Below are 19912 nucleotides of genomic sequence, written 5' to 3'. Positions count from 1 at the left end.
TGTTTTACATTCAAGTTAAAAAAACATATATTTAAATGTTATTCTATTAAAATAAAATTTTCCACACAGAAAACATGTTTTTACACCTTGAAAAGCATGCTATTTTTCAAAACAAAAAAAATTTGTAATTTTAGAATAAAATATAGAAATGAGATAAAGTGACAAACAAACGTTGTGTTCTGATAATGTTTAGTTAACATTCATGTGTGGGAACTACTTCTATCAAGATTATTTGAAACAATCTCTGTAGGGTTAAGATACTTTTGTAAAATGACTAAGAAACCTTTAATTTTATAAGTGACTACTTTAGTAATTGATTATATGCTGGAGAAGTTTTCTATTTGTTAAGTACAATCATTCACTTTTACATGAAAAACAGATTCTTCTTTCTTACCATTCATTCTTTCAAAATATTATTTAATGAGCATATTCATACTTTATACTACGCATATTCTACTTCATTTAAAAACTCTTTACAAATATATTTAGAAAGTCTTTAAAAATGTTATTCATTTTGATACTAAATGATTTCTTCTTTGATGGAATATTCCAGAGATAAAATTATCTCCTATTCAGCTCTCTGGGAGGAGACTGCTAAAGAAGACATCAGAAAACATAAGTACCACATTTCCACACTGGAACGTAGAATGTTAGAAGATTAAATAAAAATAGTGTACTAGATAATTTGAATTAGAAATAAATTAGTTTAAGCTGCATAAAAACCAAAGCAAATTGGTGAGGTAAAGAGAAAGATGAACTCCTTTTTTTGTAACAAAATAAAAGGATAATTAGAAAATTTAAAAATGGGAATGCAGGATTAGGAGTAATATAAGAATAGAGGGCAAAGAATTTTATTACATGTAACACTGAGGAAGAAATACCAGGACAGAACTGAATTGCAAGACAAAAAAAAGAGTGCAGATCTATTTGCCAAGCTCTTTGGCAAATAACAGAAATTTTCCAATAAGTATCAACTGGAAGACTACAAAACTTCATTTAAAAATCACAAAGAAAAACATACACGCACCTGTAAGATATCAGGAGAAACAAGACACCAAGTATATTACATAGGTATCCCACGTGGAAACCCATGAAAAATTTTTAGGACATGTGCTACTGGTGAAAATAATGAAAAAAGTTCATGTAAACATAGGTCTGAAAACACTTTAATTTTGAGTTATGGCAAGCAAAAGATTTTGCCTGAATTTTAACTCCTCTTTAAAAACAAGACTACTGTATGTAAAGTTGGTGGTAAATTGCAGGGGTAATATGTTGGCCACAAATTTTTAAAGTTCTGCAGGCAGAAAAGATATAGATTTTCTTTCCACACCATCCCCACACTTTCTTTTTGAAAAACTATTGAGACATGAAATTCGCCATGTACTAGTTAGTGCCTGGGCTACACTGAATATGCTGAATCACACAATGTTTAACATTATCATTAACATGATAATTTACTTGGGATTCAACAGAAAACAAACAAGTTGTGGAATGACCCTTTTGCTCATAAACACTGATATGCTGAAGAATATTTAAAAAGAACACTTTCAAATAAGTTTATTAGGTACAGAAAGAATAATATGATTTTCTGTCTGTTCTTTGTTTTGCTTTAATAAAAAACAGATTTTTAAAAGTTTTTATTTAATTTTTATTGGCTAATTTACATTAATTCTCTCAGAATTAAATTTTCTATAAGTTTGCTACTAAATCTTCCATATTTATTAGTCATTTAACAAAGCTATTGCACTCAAACCTAAAAAACTTGTTTTTCGACACTGAATTTCGCATTTTACATCGGATATCTTAAAAACTACCGGAGTTAACAGTTCTGGAACCTGTTTTATCTTATTTTCCAGCTCAAATTATAAAGAAAACATCGATTTTACTCCTTAATCTGGGTTCCATAAATTACAGTTTGGCTTCTTTTTATAAGAAGAGCTGAAATCTTTCACTTGTCATAACTCGAAAACAAAGCATTTACAAACCTATGTTTAGATGAATTTTTTTGATTTCAAAAAGATCATGCCTATAACAGGGAGAGGAAAACAAATTTTAGAAGGCAGGCTTAAGTAGAATAAAGCCACCTACATGGCATTAATGGATCTGGATAAAGCAGTTTATAATCTAAAATGGAATAAAACAATACTTAATATTTTACAGAAAATTTAAAGTTAAATACAATGTAGAAAAAAAAAATCAGAGTTTTAAAACTATTTAATATTTCCTAACTTTGAATTGCAGCAATGAACCCCAAATAAAATGACAGAGTACCTCTCACAGTTTTTCTTACATTTGGGTTCCATGTGTGAACCTTTTGTCATGAGGCACAGATCCAACTGATGGAGTTTATCAGTTGGATGTGTGTTGCATGACACTTCCATTACTTTAACCAGCACATTTGTAGTAATGGATGTGACAACTGCTTCAATCCTTTGCCTCAAACTGAAAAGGTAGCAGAGGCACATACATCAAGATCCTACATGAAACCTTAAATGAAAAAATTACAAGTGGTCCAGATCAGGTGACCTTGTCAAAGTTATGTCAACTGATTCAGTGGTTGGGGAAAACATCATTCAACCAATCCTGGACAGAGTTATGCCAGTGAGGAGGCACACCACCTTGTTGCCAAACAAAATTCTCTGGTCCACAATGAAGTTGAGTGAAAGGCTATCTATGCAGTAAATCCAAATAAGCAACTCCTATTTTGCTTGCATCAACAAAAATGAATGACCAATAAACTTTTCGTCAGGATATTAGACTTTATAAAAGACATGTCAAAAGGTAGAACAAGTAAGGTGGCTAATAGCTTGTTTGCGACTGAATAATGGGGGACCCCAGCCAGCAGAGGAGGAAGTTGCTATCTAGCATCATGTCCTCTGTGCTACTATATGGTGCCAAAGTCTGGGGAGGAGTCACCATATATGGTAAATATACGTAAATATGGTAAATATCTCGTAGCGATACAAAGAAGAATCACAGCAGCGTACTGCACGGTTTTCCGCAAGGCTGTGAAAATCTTAGCGGGAATATTACCAGTAGACCTTGAGATTCTTTGTAGGAAGAGGATGAAAGAACAAGATGCTTTAAACCCACTGAAAAAAGGAGACTAGCAAGTTCCATCATGGAAGATTTGAGAAGGTAATGAATGGTAGAGGTGGTGGGATGGTACTGAAAGGGGTGGATGGACATACTGCATGATCAGGGACCTGGAGGGTTGGTGTGGGTGTACCCATGGCTCACTGGATTTTTATATTACACAGTTTCTGACAGGCCATGGGGGATTTAGAGAGTACCTTTATAGGTTCAGAGTTTACTACTCCCCATGCTGTCTGGTTTGTGAAGTATGGATGAGACAGCATACCACATTTTTTTCAGCTGTCCCAGATTCAAGGATCATAGGAGTGAAGCATTGCAAGCAGTAGGCAGAAGGGATGTTTTCACCTGACGAGTGCAACAGATAATGCTTGAGAGTGCATGTAATTGGACGACAATAGCAATATTGGCCAGGAAGGTAATGCAGGAGCTCTACACCTGGGAGAAGTTCCACAGGGGCAGGCAAAGAAGTGGTCGCCGGAGGACATTTGGGAGGACAGGCTCTCGGCTGAATGCCTAGGGAATCACCTGTATGTGTGGGGGTCGCCTGAGTATGATGAGGTCAGGGATACTCCTCTTATGCATCCGATGGTGGCCTGTGGTAAGTATGTTGTTTGCCACTGACTGTTTATGACTGTTTTTTTGAGGGATGTGTCTAAGATATGATTATGTGTGTGTATACATGGTGTGTGACTGGTGTGTTGCTGTTATATGCTGAGTAAGTTTTGACGACGTGTTATTGTTAAAGGATGGATGTGTAGTGACATGTGTAGTCTGTGGTTGTTGTTAACTTGTGTTGCATGCATGATGCACTTTTGCCTTATGTCATCTTGTTCATGTGTGTCTTTCTGAGTAATGTTTGATTGTGTGTATGGGCATTTTACCCCCTTTTACCCTGGTACAAGCTGTACCAGGAAGAGGGTAACCAGGGGTGGAGGTTTAGTCAGTAGTGCGCAGGAATACAATACACACCTAATATCATCCTGCGAAACTTGTCAGTGAGTCTGACACTGTGCTTCAACACCTGTAAACGGGGTCCCTCCACCTCTTAAAAAAAAGAAAAAAAGGGTATTATACTTAAATTTACTTTTGACAATTTACTACTCACACTCTCATTTAATTTTGGGGAGTCCCTTTTACATTGTGAAAGTTTATGGGGATTTTCTGATCCCCAAATATGTACATCATGTATGTTAACTTTTCCACTAAGATGAAATGTCAACTTAAGAATGTCATCACACTGCATGCAACATTTTGTTCATGAATCTGTCATGATGCGTAATAAGTACGCTTTAAAGCCTGTCACAGCTATAATATATGTACACATTTTCTTAAAATATTCCACACTGTCATCACAGGCAATGCTAGTTTGTAGTCAGTGTTTCTAACAAATTTTTTAACCTTACACAAAGACTCCCTAACACATAAAAATTTTCTTCAGACACCCTTGGTCATTTGTACTCTGCCCTTTACGCAGTCATTAAGTTGTTTCAAACTGATTAGTCCAGCACTGAATGTTACTGACATGTTGAACTGCAACTACAGATTTACATTTAGCAAACTGCAAAATACAAAGGATTTCTGTTCAGGAGTTGGCACCTTTGCTAACTACAATGTGTAGCAGAAAGTTACAGGATCAATCTAAAGCCACATGAGCAACTAAAACTGTCCTTTTTGCTCTTAGATTTTAGCCGTAAATCTACACTGTACACCTCATCTAAGATTAAAACTTTGATATTCTTTTTTATACACTGGTATAGGAAAAGCAGAGATTAACATAATCTATACAAGAACCAGGCAGCCGTTACATGGCTAGAAGAAGTAAACCTAGCTCTGATTCAGAAAGAAGTAAAACAAAGATGTATCTATACCTGTTGCTTTTTAACTTTTACATGCCAGCACTACAGGAAGTGAAGGAATATTATGAAAGTACAGCAAGCATTCAAGGAAAAAATACAATGTTAATATTTGCCAATGGATTCTTTTGGCAGAAAAGAGAAATTAAGTGAGCTGAAAGAATTGCTGAATTGTATGAATTTATTATTCTAAAGTTGAAAAGTTTATTTTCATAATATAGAAGAGTTTAAACCAAAGAAAATGAAAGGTGATGATAATGAATAATCAAATGCTAAGATACAGGAAAATAATATACTTAAAAGTGGAAGAATTTTACTTAGGTAAATAAATAACAAATGATGGATCAAGTAATGCAGACATCAAGAGAAAATTAGCACAAGCAAGGAGAGAGATGAAAAAAAATGATGTCTACTAGTGCCAAACATAAATCTAAAAGAATTAGAAAGAAATCCTTGAAGATATTTATGCAGAGTATAACACTTATAATAGAAAAACATGGACAATGGGAAAAACCAAGTTTTGAAATGCAGTGCTTCAGAAGGATGTTGAAAGTTAATAGGATCAATAATATGAACAGAAGGAAAAATATGTACCTGAATCCAGTAGAATAATCGGCAAACTAGGATAAAGAGCCTTGTAACATCCAGATTTTGTTAATAAAATAATAAAAGGAAGTATGGAAGACAAAATATTGTATAGGAAAACAAATATTGTAAATATTGTAATGAATATATATATACATCAGATAACCAAGATGTAGTAAATACACTGAGGTTTAAAAATTAGTATTGAAGAGAGTTTTATAAAAGTTAGATAACCAAATAAATTATAAAAATTATGACACCAGTCAAATGAATGATCTGACCAAATAAATTTTTTTCATTACATTACAGATTTTAAAAAATCTGCATGCATATCAGTATTAAAATAAAACAGAAATTTTGGAAAATGGTTGGATAGACACACTTGTAAACAACTTAAGCATAAACATAGATATAGACAAAAATTATGTATAAAGCAAAAATACCTGACTGTACTGAGCTAAAATAGCTTCACGTATTCGTCTTTCTTCCTCTGTATAATTTCTATGGACAGTCGTAGAAGGGGCATTAGATTCCATCAAACGAACCAATTTTTCTTCAACGTTTTCCAAAGATTTTGTATGTCCATCATTATCTACACTGTTAAGCAGACGACATGATTTCCATCTATCAAGTATTTGCTGGCAATGAACTGGTATATCAGTCTCCTAAAAAAAATTTAAATCTCATCATTAGAAGACTAAAGTATACATTAACTATCTATTGCATTAAGTAATCATTCGTTGACACATTTAAAATAGAGTTTTAGTAGTACTCAGCCCAGTTTTATTTGATAGGCACTTCAGACCTGAAAATAGTATAAAATTAAGAACATAGATTACAGTAAATATGGTAAAGTTCAATATTTTTATCTGTAATTACACAAGAAGTAAGCAAATCAGTATTCAATGACTAATCAGTATTGACTAATCAGTATGACAAATCAGTAATGACTAATGACAATCAGTATTCAATGACATGCCAGACACAAATGCATTAGTTATGTTTAAAAGCAGCATTAGAAATGTTTAAAACCAGCTCTGATTGTTACATCAATATACATTTTTAAATGTTAAGAAAATTTAAAATCCAGGGGTATGGTAACTTGAGTGATAGACATGGATAGCAATGATATAATCAATGAGTCTGCATACACAGTAAGGTTTATTGTGTGCTTTCTTTGGTCATTAAGTTATTGATTTAACTAACCATCCTTGATAATTATGGCTGTGATTCACGTCATAGGATCACAAAAAAGTTAACATGGATTGACATTAAGATCTTTTACATTCTCTTAAAGGTTTCCTGAAATTTTCATTCTGTTTGATATGTAAGTGTCGGAACTATATAAGTGTATGTATACTGAAAACTAAAGATGCTCAGATAAAAATAAAAGAGAAAAAATCTTGCAAGCACTATAAAATTTTCAACACACAAATAAACAATATTATGAGAAAGCATGAGGAATTGGGTGTCTCGTATCACCTGAATTTAAATATTTGTTACAGTGATAGCATACTCTTTTGCTGATAAAAGACCTTCCTTCAATAAGGAAGGTGATGAGTGCCTTATTTCTAGGATGTATATTCTTTTAATACGATTCAATACCTGAAGATCAACACTGAATTCTGCTTTTACTTCGGCACACTGATAACTATGATACTTTTAATACTATACTAGCTGCAGGGCATGCCTACAGCATGCTTCTGCAGCTAGACCCTCTGGGTGGGTTCCCCTGACGGGCAGCATCTCAAATTAGGTATACAAAATTGATTACCTCTTGTGTAAAAATATTTTTTTTTTGAATGATGAAAATGATATAACAAAAAGTAAAAATTGAAAATTAACTCTAGAAATTGATACTAACAAATCTGGATTTTCCGCTAGTGATCAGTAAAAATTCTGGTGCCTACTTTTTGGTTATAGATCATTATTTTATGAAGAAAAACAATCAAATAAAAAATATGTAGAAAAAAGTTTTTTAAAACACTCTTAAATTAAATGCACTAAAAGGTAAAAAATAATTTTAGGACAGTATCTCAGAATGGATATAACAACAAGCTTTGATCGTGACACGTAAGATTATGTAAAAGTCATAGCTTCAAATTAAAAATTTGATGTTTTTGCCAATTTTTTCTTACATGTGATGAATGGCCTAAAGAGTAGGGTGCCAACATGTATAAGGAAAAAATTGGAAAAAATTGTATAAAAAAAAAATCAAAAATTTTTAACTTGTTAAAAATGGAGATTAATATATCACACCATCGAAGCTTGTCAAATACATTCTGAGATACTGTCCTAAAATTATTTTTTACATTTTAGTGCATTTAATTTAAGAGTGGTGTTTTAAAAAGTTTTTTTTTATTTTTTACTTTTTAATCTTCATAAGTTTATACTTTATAGCTGAGCTAGGGCACATATTTGAGCGTATTTAATGAAGATCGGATCAACACGTTTTATGGTGGGCGAGTGCAATCAAAACATAGATAACCACGATCCGATCAATCAAGAGTGTAGCCGATGCGTTAAACAGTTAGCGCTCGACTTGCTGATACATACGCCGTTTGAATCTTGAAAATCGGACGAGAGGTTGCCGAGATATTACGGTGACACCCAATCGCGCCCCCTTCCCAATTTCCGAATGGCGCTCCGGGTTGTGGGCGGGGGGGGGGGGGGGGGGGCGAGGCGGCACTTCGACGAGTACGACTGGGAGCGGATGGGGTCTCGTTGTGAGCTCGAAAAAGTTTTCGGAGCGCTAGAACGGACGTTTTCAAGATATTTGCGATTTTCGACCGAAAATCGCAAATTCGGATCTAGTTAAAAAGTACTAAATTTTCCCAAAACTTCGATATATATATATATATATATATATATATACGGTATATTGATATGTAATGATATAAGTATACACCTGACCACCACGAGACATGTACTAACGAATCGGGATTTTCCGCTAGTGATTGGTATATTCCGGTGCTAAGGTAAAGGGGACGCGCGCACAAATACACATACAAAAGCCATTTAGTAGGGTAGGATATGTTATCACTATAAACAGAAAAAGAAAAAAAAAATATATATATATATATTATTTCTTCAAATATTGCATTACCACATCAAATAAAATGATTTAAACAATTGTATATATATTAACCACCAGATACATTCAGTATCTGGTAAGAACACTTACTTAACTGTAGAACTTCAAGAAAGTTACTCCATCATCAGTAATTAAATAAATATACAAATTAAACATAATTGAAAAAAAAATTAACAGTAAAATTAAAAAATTTCATTACTATGTATATACTTGAGTGAATAAATTAAGAACTCTTATATCAACTATGGTAAGATAATGTGACTGCTGAGGATGAAGTAACATTCCAAAATCACTTACAATTTTATTTGACTATCTGGTGGTTATATAAAAGTTAACTCCCTATTTTAAAACACAGATTTATTTATTTTTTAGTTTGATCTTTATTAAATGAGAACTATTGCCAATGCAACTCTGTTTGAGAGTGGTTACTCTGCTTACGACTGCAACATTTGCAAGGAGTTTGGGGAGAACACACCTGGCTTGGTAGAAGATCAGTCATATATTTTTCAAAAATATCTTCTTATGCAGTGAAGTGATATTTCACGTAGGTGGGTTTGTGAATCATTATTACTGCCACTATTGGGCAGAAGAAGATCCTCTTATTATCTCTGAAAAATGCAGAATCAGCCCAAAGTAAGAGAGTGGTGTGAGATGACTTCTGACCAGCTGTAAATATACATTCATTCTTTGAGATACCATGGGTGCTGAAAGGTATCTTACCAGGCTGCAAAATTAATTCTGACCAGTTATCAGTGCTAGGAGAATGCTGAAGATTTTATTTTCATGCAAGATGGTCCTTCCACAGTTTGTTATTGTTGTTCATGAATGGCTGAATGTCCACTTTCATGGAAGATGAATGGGTCGTTGTGAACCATATCTGTTTCCAGCCAGGAGTGCTGACTTAAGATCCTGTGACTTTTTTTTGGGGGGGTTGGTTAAAGGAATAAGCCTACTGTACCAAACCAGACTTTGGAAGAACTTGAAGGGAATTGGAATTGTGTACAAGAATTGTAGAATGTCTTCCATTCCACAACAGTTACTTGTGAAATCAACTGATGCGATTCTTTGTCAGCTTGAGAAGCTGGTAGTGAAATCTGATGCCATATCAAATTTTAGATATAGAACCTCATGCTTTCCTCTCGTATCCATTTCTTGTAAAAATTGTAGTTAATAAATAAAGTATAAGTATTTTGAAATGCAGAGTAATTTTTCCATCACCTGTATGTGCGCGCGTGTGTGTGTGTGTGTGTGTGTGTGTGTAGTAACCAAATGGCTTCAACAAAAAAAGGCATCTTAGAACCTTGTGGTAGCCCTAAAAGGGACTACCCCAAGTCCCTCAAGTGAGTTTTTTAGTGGTGGTCCCAAAAAGGGCCATTTGTGTGTTCTATGCAGTAATCTTGAGGAGGACTGTTGGGTCTGGAAACTGGTTTCCGGTGATGTTGGATTATCTGTTGGAATCGAACCAAGCTTCCCCTCAGCAGCAGCTGAGTTTCCACTACAATATTGGCGTGGTGCCCCCAGAACCCTGCAGTGTCAGGTCGGCAGTCTTCTCCCAGCACAGCTGAGGCAGTTCTCTCTGAGCAATCTCATGCTGGGCTGGCTCCTGCTGGTGGCCCCGACGGCCAGGCCTGCTGCTCCAGCAGGGATGTTGGCATCTGCCGGAAGGTACTACTTCCATTGAATATGTTGGGCCAACCAGAGAACTTTCTTCTTCTCCTCCTGTAGGTGTAGTTGGCCAAGGAAAAAGCTTTCCTGTGCCACGCACTTGTTATATATTAGCCTGGTAGTGGTGGGGCCAGAATCGCACTCGCCATTATGTAAGCCTTATCGTAAGCCTCCGTAACGAGTAAAGGGTAGCGCCCTTTAGTCCTCCTCGCGCTCTTTTTAGAACGAGAGCAGTAATCCATGGTTTCTTGCCGTAGGTATTGCATTTAATCGATCAGGCAGCAGCAAAGAAGTGCGTAGTGTGCCAGGAGAATATCAAGGTCTCCGGCTGCCTGTCTCGCTGCAGTTGTCACGTTTGTGGGCTTGCCCAAATTAGTAAAGTAGGAGGAAGACAGCGAGAATCTTGTTAGGACAGTTTAGCGTGTTAAGCGATAAGGAAACTTCGGCCATGTCCGAGTTTCAGGAAGTATGAAAGTTCAAGCGGAAAAGGAAGCCTGAGCCAGTGCAGTCGACGAGCTCCTCAGAGGATGAGGTAAGCGACGCGATGGAAACAGGGGCACCCATCAGATGCAATCCTACCCAGTAGTAAATGCTTTCAAAAAGGCGAAGAGAAAACCTGGTATTTCTACCCCGCTGGCTAAAGTCCAGGAGGATCTGGACTACTTACTAAAATTCGTTAAGTAATTTGATGCGATTCTTGGTCAGCTTGAGAAGCTGGTGAAATCTACTTCCCTCCTGTGCTCCTGCACTGACTTCCCGGCGGAGTAAGCGCAGGAGCAAGGAAGACTATTCTTCCCCACCTTGCTAAGGTTAGGAAGGCTTTTGTGGTGATGTGTGAGGGTTTTGAAGCCTTGGCCTCCAAGCCCAAGGAGGTGAAAGTTGTTTCCAAGGTGGTCCAAGCTCCAGCGTAACCCAGGCGCTACGCTGACATGCTGAAGACCAAGCATGAGGTCAGTAAGACTGCTAAGAAGCCGGAGGTCCTGTTCGTTAATAAGGCAGAGGGCTCGAAGACCACGAGCCAAGAGCTGAAGCCTGATTTCTGGGCAGCCCTTCGTGGTGACTGAAATCACCTGAAAATTAGGGACATTAAGGAGACCAGCAAAGGGCTGGTAGTTGTGGCAGAAAACAAGGAGACAATACAAATCATGAAGGACACTCCAGCAGTCAAGAAGCTTGAGGTCAAGGTAGACCCCAAATGTTTGAGAAGGCCCCGTGTCATAGTTTATGACATAGAGCGGAGCGTGGGGTGTTGTTTATAGAGTTCTTGGTCATAAGCGGAAAAAGGACATTCTATAGACAATCGTGTCCTCACTCATCTGATGGATGATCTACTTCCAGATAATACCGAAGTTGGTGAGACCTCGTATCATCGACGTGTCCGTTGTAGGTTTTCGCTCTGAGATTGTGTCTTCAGAAATTACTGAGGCGGAAGTCAGTCAAGTAAGTTGTACCTGGCACAGAATAAAGCCCCCGGATATGATAGTATCACAGTGGAGCTCATTGTTCGCACCTTGCCTATGATTCTTGGTCCATTGACTAGGGTTTTCAATAGGTTGTTGTTTGCTGGGCACTTCCCAGCATGTTGGAAACTTGGTGTTTTGAAATTGCTCTTTAAGGGTGGCGACAAGGACCTCACTGTAAGTTCCTCTTACCATCCTCTGATGCTCTTACCTGTAGTAGGTAAGGTTTTCGTGGTTTTGTACCTCCGCATTATCAGCAGGCTAACTTCTTATCACATGCTGATAGACGACCAGTATGGTTTCCGCCCTGGCAAAGGCACAGAGGAAACGCTTTTTAGGGGTTTGGATTTGGCTTCAGCAAGCGAGTGCAAGTATGTACTCTGTATCTTTTTGGATATATTCGGGTCTTTCAATAAGTTGTGGTGGCCCTCTTGTTTCAATTGCAGCAGTGTGGTTGCACGCTAAACAAGATTAGAACTCTCTCGAGTTATTTCAGCGACAGAACTGTTGTCCTCCGTGACGGCAGTTCGGAGGTAGGGAAGACAAGTCTTCCTTACCTTTAGACAGGTCTAAAAGTTGTCCACAAGACAGTGTTCTAGGTCCACTCGTCTGGGTCGTTTGATTCGATTCTTTCATGCGATTGCGTATGCCCAGTGGCTGTCACATCGTGACTTATACCGACTATGGGCTGCTGCTGCTGGTCGAGGGCAATCGGGTGCCGAGATCGAGCTAAGAGCGACACAGGCATGTAAGGTACTAAGGTTGTGGAGTATTCAGCATAAGATGGTTTTCAGTGAACTATGCTGTTCATGAAGGGTCCTTCATCTAGCTGCAACCCGTCACCCGCGGTTGTGATGGACGGCCTTCCGATTAGGTATGTTACCGTTCAGAAGTATCTGGGTGTTATCTTTGATGAGAGACTTCTCTTCAAGGAGCACCTCCAGTTTGTAGCGAAGAAGGCCGTCGATGCTTTCTTCGTTGTCCGTAGTCATTCATCCGACTGGGGGTTGAACTATCGTACCATGTGTATTCTTTACAAAGGTGTCTGTGTGTTGTACGCTGCGCCCGTCTGGGCACATTGTTTACAATTCCAATGTTATAGGAACATTCTTTTGCGAGCCCAGCGCCTTCTATTGCTAGCTGTTGGCGGCTACAGAAATGTCTCGCGAGAGGTAGTCACTGTGATCGTTGGCATAAAACCCTTGGACATTTCGACTACGGAACGTAGCCAGCGGTATATTTCTAAGAAGGGAGGCCTTCTTACGTCAGGGCGTATGCGGGAAATTAAAGACCAAGATTTTGATTATTGGCAAGCTAGGTGGAACGATTGTTCTACTGGTCGATACACGCATGGTATTTTTCTAAATGTTAGAGAATTGCGAGCAATTAGCCGAGTTTCCCCCAATCGGCACATTACTCAATTTCTTTCGGGACATGGTGCTTTTAGGGATAGTTTGGCTAGGTTTTAGGTTGGTTGACTCCGGACTGTAGGGTCGATGATACGATGGACACCATGTCCTGTGTGTCTGTCCCCGGTGAGAGTACCAGAGTTGTAAGAGAACTTGAGAGAATTAACTCCTTCTTTGACTTGCGGGTCAACTGGAGGACTCGCAGAGACTGGGTGATTGTTGCTGGCTTCCTTCGCTTCCTAGCCCTGCGCAGGACGGCCGAAGGGATGTAGATAGTAGAGTAGGAACCTGGGTGGCTAGGGTCCGCCTGGACAGTTGATTGGCCGAAGGTAGGCGCTTTGGCAGACGGTTAGTCAGATAAGAGGTGTCATTTTGTTAAGCAGTCGACGGAACAGCGACTGTACTGCCGATGGGTATGGGTTGCCATGCAGCCGTGAGGTGTAGCGGCATTTTAGAACGAGCAAACGACACTATTGGCGGGATGCGGCTGCACTACCGAAAGGCATGGGACACCATGCAGCCCTGAGGTGTAGCGGCATCTCGACGATAGGTTTATGTGATGAATGTCACGCGGGACTCTGCGGTGGAACTGAGTAGGAGTAGGCGATCTCCCTTGTAGACCAGACCGGAGTCCATAATTAACCTAAGTCAGGGGTTTATTAAAGAGTAAGATGAGTTTCACTAAGGGAACTAGGCCTAATTTTTATTGTTGCGATCAACATGTTTGGTGGTACGTTGTGGTTATTTTGGCTCGAATTACGAGACATTCACGAAATTAGCTCATAATTAGAACTAAGCGCGGGGTTCGCGCTTCCGCGAGCTTGGTTAGCCAGTTCAGAGGGAGAGACGATGTAGGACATTCAAAATGTCCGGAAGAGGTCTACAGCGAAGGCAATAAGCTGAGTTATTAAATCACCGATGCAAATTTCTGCAGAGACATTTGCATCGATCGTGGCATCCCAACGAGGCCAGGCTTATTATTATGAGATGTAAAAAGTCAGAGGGCGATAGACGACTCCCGTTAAAGCCCAACAGGGCAAGGAACGGTGGGGGTGTTGTGGCGACCGGAACGTCACTAGGCGGATGTCTTCCCCGACGGGGTTGGGATGACAACACAGGATATATTGGATTATGTCAACAGAAATTCTGACTTTCCCAAAACCTTGTCAAGGGCAAGTTAGTGACTTAACTTCACTTTTGGGAAGTTAAGTCCAAATTAACTTCCCAAAAGTGAAGTTTAGTCACTGGAAATAAGTAATGACTACCCAGAAACTTTGTCATCAGAGTGGAAGATTTCAAACCATCCCAGACGAAGTAAGGCAAAACAAATAAAGAGTAGAGTGAAACTGAAACAGTTTTATTTATTACCATGGAATTTTATATTATGAATATTCTCCAGAAAATCAAACAATTGATAAATATGAGCATGTTATCTGCTGACTCCAACATGGTATATACCATAGAATACCAGCACAGAGATAAACTGTTAAAAAATTAGCAACATACGGACATCAGTCAGTAAGACAACATCCTCACCAATTTTTTGTTGAATATGCAGTTTCCCACATTTCTTTTAAACATGGGATTTAAGTCCTCTGTGATTTCTGGTTTAGTTCAAGCTGAAAATGCCACTTAAAGGATTGCTATTCGAGAAGCACTTGCAATTTGGATGGTCCACATGTGGCTAATTTTAAACCATTAACAAAAAATATGACTTTCTTAAAATTTTAAGAATTTATTTATGGGTCATCTCATGTCAAGTGGTCCAGTTTTGAAAATCATCTCCAATTGACCATCTCCAAATAAATTTTTGATTGAGGTTACCCATGGTCTGAAATGCCATTTTATCAAATTGCAGCTCTATCGGCTATGGGTGAGTTTTTGTGGCCTCTTGAAAAAGAGGTACTTACTTATAATTTGTGGACACATGTAAAAATTGTTATCTTTGACTAACAATTTTGACGACAATAATAAAGATACAGATTCGAATTTTGGTACCACTGCTTAACTTTTTATGCTATATCAAAATATGTTAGTCACAAGTTTCTTCTGGAACCTGGCTTTGAGATATAACAGCTGAAACTCGGCCAAAAATTTGTTGCAACATTTAGGAAGTCACAAGTTTCAGTTTATATATTTCCTTATCTAATTCTTTAATCAGAATGAGACTTTGTAATTTGAAAAAGGGTATAATTATGTGTAGGATCCTGCAGTTTCAAAGCCATTGGAATCATACATCAGGAGAAATCCAACATAAAATTGATCGAAAGTTTTTTATCATAATTTTTTTACCAATCTTCGAAGCCTTAATATCTCAGGTATACCTTCTCAGATTTTGTTTTTTACCTGTTGAAAGATACTGCTTGGATTTGTAGTTTAAAAGTTGCTATTTAACTATTATAAAATTAACAAAATCTAAGAAGGTATACTCGAGATATAAACTTTCAAAGATAGGTAAAAAATTGAGCTGTAATATTTTTGACCAAATTTGATGATGAATATTTCCTGACATAAGCCTCCAGTTGCTTTTAAACTTCAGGATGTTACATACAATTATTCCCTTTTTAAGGTAAGTCTCATTCTGATTAAAGTACTAGATAAGCTCAAACTACAAAATATTGCAACAACTTTTCTGCTGAATTTCAGCTGCTATATATCAAATCCAGATGCTAAAAAAACTTGTGAATAACATATTGAATTCTGCATAAAATGTTAACCAAAAGTATTATAACTCAAACCTGTAGCTTTATTATTAACTTTAAAATTATAAGTAAAAATAGGAATTTTTGTATGTATGTGCGAACTACCAGTAAATACCCTTTTTTTCAAGAGATTACAGAAAATCAGCTGTAGTAAATATAGAGCTTTTTGGTAAAATGGCATTTAACACTGCAGCAAAAGTGTGGAGATGGTCAACTGGGGACCCCTGGTCTACTTGACACTGAATGACCCTATTTTTTTTTTTTTATTAAAGGTAACCTTATGTTGTAACTGCATCATAAATAGTATATCTAAAATATTTTAAATTTTAGGAAAACATATGTGAAATTAGCTTTTTAAATAAGTACTAGATAATATAGTATTTAAATGATAGTAAAATATTTTTCTAATTAGCAAGTTATAGTAGCCAATTTAAGTGAACTTCCTTTTTCCTGTTTGGCCTTCGGGAATTAGTCGGGTATTACTTCAGAGGATGAATGAGGTTGGTATGTATGAGTGTAAGTGAAGTGTAGAATTTAAGTTATAAAAAAATATAATCACACTATTAAAGGAACAAAAAATGTTAATTGTTTATCTATAGCTCAAGGAGCAGTGGAAAATGAGTTTAGTAACCTAGCTAGCAGATTTCATTTTTTTTTAATCTCAATTTTTTTTTTAAACCTCTAGCTTATTTACAAACAAGCTATAGTGCTTAATAAACAGATGCTGTTACATTACTTCATCTGCTGTTGATTAAGGTAGAACTTGGGCGCTGAAAAATTGGATGAAAACAAGTCAAAGCAGGTTTTATGCTAAAGGGGATTTTTAAATGAAGAAGAAATTAACAATGGGCAAATTATACCAGCTTTATGAAATTTTGGAAATGGTTAGGAAATAAATATAGTAAAATTAGAAGTATTAATTCCACACATCATACGGGGTCTAAATAATCATTCAATTTAAAATGTTGCAGAGTTAATAAGTATTAATTGAAACAAAATAATGTAGTCAAAAATTAGAATAAATTTACTGAAAGAAGAATTTCATGTCCAAGCCTTTAGTTTTCCTCCAACTATGTCAAAAATCGTTAGTACGTAAACACTGTTATTGCTACTTGCTGCTGATCTGTTAATCTTTCTTTATTATTAATTTTTTTTATATGTTGATAGCAAAACCTCCATTCTACTTTTTGGGCATTTAAAACCCTGAAAGTATTTTTCTTCAATTTCTTTATATGCTGTATCTCTTACTTGTTTAATTTTATAAATCTATTTACTGATATTCCATAGACGAATTTATTTATTATTTCTTATAGACTTCAATGAATTTTACAGTAATCCCTTCATTAAAAGACAGTATTTAAATAAAAGTATGGATGTATATTAATGGTATGTAAAATAAAATAGCCTAAACAGTTGGAAGTGTTGGGTACACAAATTTCACTTAACATTTTATTAAAATGTATGTCTACACAGGTGTACTGACATTGATTCTTGGAAGAAGGTCGAGGAGGTAAACTACTATGCATGTCAATAGAGCTCCATTCACATTTAAATAGCTTATTATATATAATACAAGAAACTTAATTTAATTTATTGGTTTAATAATTTGTTTTAGCTATTGTGCAAATTTATTCTGAAATTACTTATCTCTTGCACTTCAACAGAGTTTACAATTTTGTAATAGAATCCTGTTTATAAAGATATAACACATTTGAGTGTATTAAATGACTTTTATTAGGTTTATTAAAACTTTCTAGATGGTTAAGTTGGTATGATGAGTCTGGATCGATATCAAATCACTCCATATTAAATTACAAAATTTTAAAACAAATGGCTGTTCGACCATTTGTAAACTGTTTATGCTTTTACCACAGTTTTTAGAATCCTTCTGTAAGCTAAAACCATAAAGAAAAATGATTTATCCATCACCATATTAAATTTATGTTTACTATTATCTGCAACACATGATGAAAATGAGCATTGTCAAAATTTCTTGGTAAATGCTCCAAATACTACAATTTTGAAAACATTTACGTTACCTATTTTTATATGAATTGAACCTAGAATTATATGAATTTATATGAAGGTTATATGAATTGGCTTCTGTATTATAGTTGCAGTGTCTAGCACAAGTTTATTGTGTATTCACTGACAAAAACAAGCAGAATAGATATACAAGATGAACATAAATCATTTAGCACATTTTAGGGGTTAATAAAAAATGAACAAAACAATGAAACATGCATCGGTTTTTTTTCAAATATTGGTGCAAGTACTAGAGTTACTGATGACCTTGAATGAACACGCCAGTGCAATGTAACAAGAAGGGAGATCATCCATCAGTTGAACAATGGCTACCATGCAGGTGAAGGAAATATGCATATTATGGTTTCATGAAAGCAAATCTGTTATTACTGTTTGTAGATTTTTTTCATTTACTGTACAGCTATGTAGTACACAAAAAAGGTGCTGTTAGACCTTCTGTCTCTGAGGAAATTGTGGATTGGCTAAGAGAAACTTTTCAGAAAAGCCTGGGTAAATACACTTGTGCAAGATTAAGATTGGGAATACTGCAATTGAATTCAGTCAGTGGATGTAATTAAAGCACATGACAAACCAAACTGTTACAATTTTGCCAAGGCCAGACTTGATGAAGTGATAAAAAAATTATGTGTTTTTAAAAAAGTAATATCTGATGAAGGTACTTACATATTAACGCCACCGCAGCTACAGCTTTATTTAAAAACAAAGTCAATCGGATTTCGGAGGAAAATGAACAGTCTCTTTATTAATTTTAATAAATGGTTATTTATATTTATTTATTTTATAAATATAATTTAACCAAACTTAACCTACGCTCGCTAACCTTGACTAATTAACACCGTAATTTTTTAGTGTTTATTTAATAAATTCAGTAATTATTGCAATTATTTATTATTTAAATAATCAAAACACTCCTGTTAATTAGTCAAGGTTAGTGAGCGAAGCGAGCGTAGGTTAAGTTTGGTTAAATTATATTTATAAAATAAATAAATATAAATAACCATTTATTAAAATTAATAAAAAGACTGTTTTGAATCTATGGTAAACTCTATATCGGCCTATTTTCCACCGAAATCCGGTTGACTACTTTGTTTTTAAATAAAGCTGTAGCTGCGGTGGCGTTAATACGTAAGTACCCTGATGACTGTTTCATGTTTCTGGTCTCTTTAACCTTCAATGTTTCTAGTCTTGTCAGATCTAGTCTAATCAGATTTGGTGTAGCAAGAACCCCAATGCTGTTTGACAAAAAAAATGAGTGGTGAAAATTAACATTTGGTGTGTGCTGATGGCTTATGAAGTGATCGGACCATTCTTCTTTGCCGAGCTAGCAGTTGCTAGTGCTAGTTATCTAGACATGTTACAGGAGTAAACAGTACTACAAATTGAACATCATTTAACCCAATTACTACCTATAAGATGGCACACCATCATACCGGGTTTTACAAATTAGGGACTACCAACATGAACAATTTCCTAAACATTGGATGGGTTGTGAGACAGATTTAGCTACTCATCGTAATATGTAGCATGAAACTGAATAACATCTAAACATTTTAGATGAGCACAAAAGGTGACAATGTGGAACTTGTAAGTTCTGGTAAACAAAACTGTTTGAAATGCCTTGTTCAACAATAAAAGATGCATGTATGTACAATGATTCGTTATTTTTTTATTAACACCGAAAATGTGCTGAATAATTTATAATCACTCTGTATATTGATTTGATCTGCATGAAAGCAATGATTCCTAAACATTTTATATGGCCCCATTTTCAACACTGCTTCTGGAAACTCCACTGAAGAGGATGCTGATAATTAGCCAATAAGTCCTTGGTGAACAAATTTTCTTAATTTGAAAGCAAGCAGTTCACAATTTTTAATATACATGTAGATTAAAAATTTTTTGTATATGTTTTAAACTACATCTTGTAACCACAGTTCAATATTTTCCAAGTGTACAAATTGGCATCAGTAAAATGATATGAACATGAGTTATATTTGAAATT

General features: G+C 36.0%; 1 protein-coding gene across 2 annotated transcripts in view; it reads right to left on the bottom strand.

Moving 5' to 3' along the window:
- LOC142319150 (coiled-coil domain-containing protein 43) overlaps nucleotides 1-19912 on the bottom strand; it is a 30104-nt gene that overhangs the window by 9257 nt on the left and 935 nt on the right. For both annotated transcript variants that reach the window (XR_012755114.1, XM_075356116.1), the window contains exon 2: nucleotides 5978-6199. Coding sequence is in view for 1 of the 2 variants with exons in the window: in XM_075356116.1 (XP_075212231.1) it covers nucleotides 5978-6199 (222 nt within the window). In the remaining variant the exon portion in view is untranslated. The remainder of the gene's footprint in view (nucleotides 1-5977; nucleotides 6200-19912) is intronic.

The sequence above is a fragment of the Lycorma delicatula genome, chromosome 2 (assembly GCF_047948215.1).
Source record: "Lycorma delicatula isolate Av1 chromosome 2, ASM4794821v1, whole genome shotgun sequence".
Classification (NCBI taxonomy): domain Eukaryota; kingdom Metazoa; phylum Arthropoda; class Insecta; order Hemiptera; family Fulgoridae; genus Lycorma; species Lycorma delicatula.
This window is presented reverse-complemented; position numbering and strand designations above follow the sequence as displayed.